Source organism: Leucoraja erinacea, unplaced genomic scaffold, assembly GCF_028641065.1.
Source record: "Leucoraja erinacea ecotype New England unplaced genomic scaffold, Leri_hhj_1 Leri_420S, whole genome shotgun sequence".
Lineage (NCBI taxonomy): Eukaryota > Metazoa > Chordata > Chondrichthyes > Rajiformes > Rajidae > Leucoraja > Leucoraja erinaceus.
The window spans coordinates 25471-33226 of record NW_026576321.1 but is presented as its reverse complement, the minus strand read 5'-3'; the positions used below and the strand labels follow the sequence as shown (position 1 = coordinate 33226).

The following is a 7756-nucleotide window of genomic DNA, read 5'->3' as shown; positions in this document are numbered from 1 at the left end:
ATTCTAGTGTCTTTCTTAACTTTAACTCTTTCCCTTTATCTCCATCCTTGTATCCTTGCAACGCGACCTTCAACCGACAGGGGGAGCTGCAGCCAGAGACGCTGCACCGCGGCCTCCCGCTGCCAGGACGGGCAGCGCCAGCGGCCAATTGGAGCAGGTTCCGCTTCTCCCGGCCCAACGTCACAGAGGACCAAGTCCCACCCCCTCCTTACGTCCGACCAATCAGAGACGCGTCTCCGCCGCAGGTGACCGCGTCCTATAGGTCACGCATTCGCCCCGCCCCCCTGAGCGGCAGCGCCCTCCGCCAATCGGAGCCGCCCATCTCGCCCTAGCAACGGTTGCCACCAAAGATACTTGAGCGAACTCTAGGCTCCTCTTTGCCCAGTCACCGTCACTGGACCCCGCCCCCATCCGGAAATGACGCACTGCTCCGGCCGTTGCCCCGCAGACAGAGACGGAGCAGCGGGGCGGGGCGGAAATGACATCTGGGCCAAGATGGAACCGGCCCGCACTGGACGGTGAGAACAAGGGGAGAGAAAGAAAGAATGAATGAAAGGGGGAGAAAGAGGAGGGTGGAGAGAGAGAGAGATATCTGAGAGGGATGAGAGTCTGCAGGTTGGAAAAGGGGTGAAGTGAGTAGCGGGGGGAAGCAGGGAGCAAAGAGAGGGGGGAGGGATTCAAGGGGGAGTGGGTTTGGTGCCGAGGGGGATGAATTGGGGGCAGGGAACTGGGGGAAGGGTTCAAGTGAGTCAAGGAAGGGGGTAGGGAGCCTGGTGGGGAGGGAGCAAAGTGGGGTAAGGAGCAGGTGTTGCAGTTTAGGAAGTCAAATCAGGGCAGGATCTTCACTGAATGGCGGGACGCTGGGGGAATGTGTGGAGCCGAGGGATCTAGGAGTGCGGGTACGAGTTGGGCCGAAGGGCCTCTTTCCAATACTGTATCATTCCATGACTCTATGACAAAGTGCTGGAGTAACTCAGGGTCAGGCATCTGTCACAAAGTGAATGGAATAACTGAGTATATGAGAGGGATAGACAGAGTTGATGTGGACAAGCTTTTTCCCTTTGAGAATGGGAAGATGAGGACACGACCGAGGGACAGAAGTCTAGGAGTGCGGGGAACTACGAGTTGGTAGCGAAGGGCTCTCTTTCCATTTACAAATGTAGGCATATCTATGGAGGGTTAACGAGTGCTGGAGTAACTCAGTTCGGCATGGACTTGTAGGCAGATCTGTGGAGAAGATAGACACAAAGTGCTGGAGTAACTCAGTGGGTCAGGCAGCATCTGTGGAGAGAAGGGATGGGTGACGGTTTGGGTCGACACCCTTCTTTGGTTTAGTTTAGAGATGCAGCTTGGAAACAACAGGTCTTTCGGCGCTTGGAGTCCGTGCCGACCACCGATCACCCCGTACACTAGCACTATCCTACACGCATTAGGGACAATTTAGCAATTTTGCAGAGGCCGATTAATCTACAAATCTGAACGTCTTTGAAATATTGGATGAAACCGGAGCCCAAGGAGTAAAAACCCACGCAGGTCAAGGGGATAACGTACAAACTTCGCACAGACAGCACCGGTAGTCAGGATCGAGCCTGGGTCTCTGGCGGTGAGGCAGCAACTGCGCCATTGTGCTGAGCAGAATTATACTTGGCAGGGAACATAAAAACTGACTGCAAAAGTTTTTATAGATATGTGAAAAGAAAGAGATTAGTTAAAACAAATGTAGGTCCCTTGCAGTCAGAAACAGGTGAGTTGATCATGGGGAACAAGGATATGGCGGAGCAATTGAATAACTACTTTGGTTCCGTCTTCACTAAGGAAGACATAAATAATTTGCCGGAAATAGCAGGGGACCGCGGGTCAAAGGAGTTGGAGGAATTGAATGAAATCCAGGTTAGCCGGGAAGTGGTGTTGGGTAAATTGAATGGATTAAAGGCCGATAAATCCCCAGGGCCAGATAGGCTGCATCCCAGAGTACTTAAGGAAGTAGCTCCAGAAATAGTGGATGCATTAGTAATAATCTTTCAAAACTCTTTAGATTCTGGAGTAGTTCCTGAAGATTGGCGGGTAGCAAACGTAACCCCACTTTTTAAGAAGGGAGGGAGAGAGAAAATGGGGAATTACAGACCAGTTAGTCTAACATCGGTAGTGGGGAAACTGCCAGAGTCAGTTATTAAAGATGGGATAGCAGCACATTTGGAAAGTGGTGAAATCATTGGACAAAGTCAGCATGGATTTATGAAAGGTAAATCATGTCTGACGAATCTTATAGAATTTTTCGAGGATGTAACTAGTAGCGTGGATAGGGGAGAACCAGTGGATGTGGTGTATCTGGACTTCCAGAAGGCTTTCGACAAGGTCCCACATAAGAGATTAGTATACAAACTTAAAGCACACGGCATTGGGGGTTCAGTATTGATGTGGATAGAGAACTGGCTGGCAAACAGGAAGCAAAGACTAGGAGTAAACGGGTCCTTTTCACAAATGGCAGGCAGTGACTAGTGGGGTACTGCAAGGCTCAGTGCTGGGACCCCAGCTATTTAAAATATATATTAATGATCTGGATGAGGGAATTGAAGGCAATATCTCCAAGTTTGCGGATGACACTAAGCTGGGGGGCAGTGTTAGCTGTGAGGAGGATGCTAGGAGACTGCAAGGTGACTTGGATAGGCTGGGTGAGTGTGCAAATGTTTGGCAGATGCAGTATAATGTGGATAAATGTGAGGTTATCCATTTTGGTGTCAAAAACGGGAAAGCAGACTATTATCTAAATGGTGGCCGATTGGGAAAGGGGGAGATGCAGCGAGACCTGGGTGTCATGGTACACCAGTCATTGAAGGTAGGCATGCAGGTGCAGCAGGCAGTAAAGAAAGCGAATGCTATGTTAGCTTTCATTGCAAAATGATTTGAGTATAGGAGCAGGGAGGTTCTACTGCAGTTGTACAGGGTCTTGGTGAGACCACACCTGGAGTATTGCGTACAGTTTTGGTCTCCAAATCTGAGGAAGGACATTATTGCCATAGAGGGAGTGCAGAGACGGTTCACCAGACTGGTTCCTGGGATGTCAGGACTGTCTTATGAAGAAAGACTGGATAGCCTTGGTTTATACTCTCTAGAATTTAGGAGATTGAGGGGGGATCTTATAGAAACTTACAAAATTCTTAAGGGGTTGGACAGGCTAGATGCAGGTAGATTGTTCCCGATGTTGGGGAAGTCCAGGACAAGGGGTCACAGCTTAAGGATAAGGGGGAAATCCTTTAAAATATTGATGAGAAGAACTTTTTTCACACAGAGAGTGGTGAATCTCTGGAACTCTCTGCCACAGAGGGTAGTTGAGGCCAGTTCATTGGCTATATTTAAGAGGGAGTTAGATGTGGCCCTTGTGGCTAAGGGGATCAGGGGGTATGGAGAGAAGGCAGGTACGGGATACTGAGTTGGATGATCAGCCATGATCATGTTGAATGGCGGTGCAGGCTCGAAGGGCTGAATGGCATACTCCTGCACCTAATTTCTATGTTTCTATATATAACGGTTTCCTCCGCCATAAATGCACCCAATATGTTTTAGTAATGTCCTGTTTGTCACCATGCTGACCCTCTGTGTTCCCCTCCTGCAAGGTTTAGGAGCCGTTGCTGTGGAGGGAGAGACGGGGACATGAGCGGCCATTGAGCGCGGCCAGTGTGCCGGTGAGCCCCCCCTGCTCAGTGGGCGGGCTGAGCTTCGATGGAGGACCACATGATGGGGCACAACAAGGAGAAGCGTTATGAGTGCGACGTCTGTGGCAAGGCATGGCAGAGCCCGAGCATGCTGGAGGCCCACCGGCGGGTACACACGGGAGAACGCCCCTTCAACTGCTCGGAGTGCGGCAAGAACTTCACCCGCTACAGCAGCCTGCTGCGGCACAACCGCGTGCACTCAGGCGAGAGTCCGTACACCTGCATTGATTGTAACAAGAGCTTCACCCAATCCAGCATCCTGCTGGCGCACCAGTGCACCCACACCGGCGAGCACCCCTACACCTGCGCCCAGTGCGGCAAGGGTTTCACCAACACCACCAAGCTGCTGAGGCACCAGCACACCCACACTGGCGAGCGCCCCTACACCTGTGTCCAGTGCGGCAAGGGCTTCACCAGATCCGACAGCCTGCTGGAGCACCAGCGCACCCACACCGGTGAGCGCCCCTACACCTGTGTCCAGTGCGGCAAGGGCTTCACCAGATCCGACAGCCTGCTGGAGCACCAGCGCACCCACACCGGTGAGCATCCCTACACCTGCACCCAGTGCGGAAAGGGCTTCACCAACACCACCAAGCTGCTGGAGCACCAGCGCACCCACTCAGGCGAGCGTCCCTACACCTGTTCCCAGTGCGGCAAGGGCTTCACCTACTCCCACAACCTGCTGGAGCACCAGCGCACCCACACCGGCGAGCGTCCCTACACCTGCGCCCAGTGTGGCAAGAGCTTCACCCACTCCAGCAGCCTGCTGGTGCATAAGCGCACCCACACCGGCGAGCGCCCATATACCTGCACCCAGTGTGGCAAGAGCTTCACCCACTCTGGCAGCCTGCTGGTGCATCAAGGTACCCACACTGATAAGCGCCCATATACCTGCGCCCAGTGTGGCAAGGGCTTCACCCTCTCCAGCAGCCTGCTGAAGCACCAGCGCACCCACACCGGCGAGCGCCCCTATACCTGCGCACAGTGTGGCAAGGGCTTCAACAACAACACCAAGCTGCTTGAGCACCAGCGCACCCACACCGGCGAGCGCCCCTACACCTGTGCCCAGTGTCACAAGAGCTTCACCCTCTCCAGCAGCCTACTGAGGCACCAACGCACCCACACAGGCGAGCGCCCCTATACCTGTGTCCAGTGCGGCAAGGGCTTCACCAGATCCAGCAACCTCCTGGAGCACCAGCGCACCCACACCGGCGAGCATCTCTACACCTGCACCCAGTGCGGCAAGGGCTTCACCAACACCACCAAGCTGCTGAGGCACCAGCACACCCACACCGGCGAGCGCCCCTACACCTGTCTCCAGTGCGGCAAGGGCTTCACCAGATCCGACAGCCTGCTGGAGCACCAGCGCACCCACACCGGCGAGCGCCCCTACACCTGTGCCCAGTGCGGCAAGGGCTTCACCAGATCCGACAGCCTGCTGGAGCACCAGCGCACCCACACCGGCGTGCCCAGTGCGGCAAGGGCTTCACCCAGCAGCCTGCTGGACACCAGCGCACCCACACCGGCGAGCGCCCCTACACCTGTTCCCAGTGCGGCAAGGGCTTCACCAACACCACCAAGCTGCTGGAGCACGAGCGCACCCACACCGGCGAGCGTCCCTACACCTGCGCCCAGTGTGGCAAGAGCTTCACCCACTCCAGCAGCCTGGTGGTGCATGAGCGCACCCACACCGGCGAGCGCCCATATACCTGCACCCAGTGTGGCAAGAGCTTCACCCACTCCAGCAGCCTGCTAAGGCACCAGCTCATCCACACAGGCGAGCGCCCCTACACCTGTGCCCAGTGCGGCAAGGGCTTCACCCGCTCCTCCAAGCTGCTGGCCCACCAGCGGATGCACGCCGGCGACCAGCCCTAAGACTGCCCGTACTGTGGTGAGGCGTTTGACAGCTCGCGGGGGTTGCGGCAGCACCGGCGGACCCACACCGGCGTGCAGCTGCTCCCACTGTGACAAGAGAGCATGGGGGCTGCATCGTTGTAAATGCATTTCGTTGTCTCTGTACTGTACACTGACAATGACAATTAAACTTGAATCTGAATCTGAATCTGATACACACCAGAGAGAGACCCTTTGTGTGAGCTGAGTGTGGCAAGTGTTTCACCCGCATGTCCAGTCTGTGGCAGCACCGGCGTACCCACAGCGGTGAGCGTCCCTTCCCCTGCCCGTCCTGTGGTAAGGGCTTAACCCACCTTGACCACCTGCTGGAGCACCGGCGAGTCCACACCGGCCAGCGCCCCTTCACCTGCCCACTCCGTGGCAAGGCCTTTGCACGCTCCTCCAGCTTGCTGGCACACCGCAATGTGGATAGGCGCTGTTTAGGTAAACACAAAATGCTGGAAGGCATGGGTAACATTTCTTGTCGGGAACCTCCTCAGTCTCGACCCGAATTGTCACCCAGTCCTCTCCAGAGATGCTGCCTGTCCCGATGAGTTTCTCCAGCATTTTGTGTCATTTTTTGTAAACCAGCATCTGCAGTTCCTTGTTTTTAAACCATTCTCTGCACCCTCCCCAAAGCCTCCACATCAGTCCTGTAGTGGAGTCACCACAACTGTATGCAATACTCCAAATGCTACCTGACCAATGTCCCTTAAAGCTGCACATATACATTCCTCTCTCCTTATCTCACATCCTTTTATTTCATTTTCTCTCGCCTCTGTCACTTACTCTTCTCATCTGCTGATCACGCCCTCATCTGTTAACATAGTGTCAGTCTGAAGAAGGGTCCTGACCTGAAACATCACCCTATCCATGTTCTCCACAGATGCTGCCTGACCCGCTGAGTTACTGCAGCACTTTGTGTTCGAGTCACGGTGATACAGTGTGGAAACAGGAACTTCGGCCCCACTTGCCCACACCGACCAAAATATCCCGGCTACACAAGTCCCACCTGCCTGCATTTGGTCCAAATCCCTCCAAAGTTGTCCTATCCATGTACCTGTCTATAACTGTTTCTTAAACGTTGGGCTAGTCCCTGCCTCAATTACCTCCTCCGGCAGCTTGTTCCATACACCCACCTGTTGAAAAGTTACCCCTCAGATTCCTATTAAATCCTTTCCCCTTCACCTTGAACCCATGAGCTCTGGTCCTCGATTCCCCCACTCTGGGCTAGAGATTCAGTGCATCTAACTAAATTGTGTTCTATGCAGGATTACAGGTAGCTACAGTTAGCTTTCATTGCAGCGAATGGTTTTGGCGGCGCGACTCACCCGTTGCAGCGGCCCCTACAGCCTGTCTGTCTTTTTTTTATTTTTTGTCTAGCTAAATGTAGTGTTTGGTGTTTTTTAATAGTGTTTTTAAATGTGTACATGTGGGGGGGCGGGGGGGAGGGGGAAACTGTTTAAATCTCTTCCCTGTCCGGGAGACCCGACCTTTTCCCTATCGGGTCTCCGTTGTCGTTGGGGCCTAGCACCGTGGAGCGGCCTCCAACCTGAACGACCCGGGGGCTCGGGAGACTGCGGAGCTGCGGACTACTCACCATCGTGGGGCTGGCCGGCCTCGGAGCGTGGGGAGCGGTGGTGACTCGCTGCTGCAACGCGACTCCTGGGGCTCGGAGGCTCCAGCAACGCAGCCGCAGGTCCGGTGAACTGGGTCATCGGGAGCTCGCGGGTCCGGGGGGAGAGACCGCTTCCCGGAGCTCCCGCAACGCGACTTCTCCAGCCCTTGTCGCGGGGTTGGAACAACCCGGACCGGGACCGTACATCACCTGGCGCGGCTTCATGGCCGTGGGACTCACCAATGCCCGTGGGGGTTCCAACCTTGTACTTTCAGACCGGGAGCGGGGCCGTAAATCGCCCCGCGCGGCCTAAAATGGCCGTGGGACTCTTGTCATCCTTAAATGTTCCAAAGACTTTGCCTTCCATCACACTGGGTTCACTATGAAATCCTTTTGAATTGAATTGTGAGCTATGTCTAGACCCCACTCTGGGCTAGAGATGAAAACAACTTGAGAGTCTATGGGGGATTACATGTACAATACAGTTAGCTTTTGTCATTGCAGCGAATGGTATGTTAGCTTTCATTGCAAA

The 7756-nt window shown here is 54.5% G+C and overlaps 1 protein-coding gene across 1 annotated transcript; it reads left to right on the top strand.

Moving 5' to 3' along the window:
• The first annotated feature begins 418 nt into the window (after positions 1–418).
• LOC129693769 (zinc finger protein 850-like) lies at positions 419–5775 on the top strand. Its single transcript, XM_055630539.1, has 3 exons — positions 419–518; positions 3615–5178; positions 5226–5775. The coding sequence occupies exons 2-3, from the start codon at positions 3721–3723 to the stop codon at positions 5586–5588; spliced, it is 1821 nt and encodes a 606-aa protein (XP_055486514.1). The 5' UTR covers positions 419–518; positions 3615–3720; the 3' UTR covers positions 5589–5775.
• The last annotated feature ends 1981 nt before the right edge of the window (positions 5776–7756 follow it).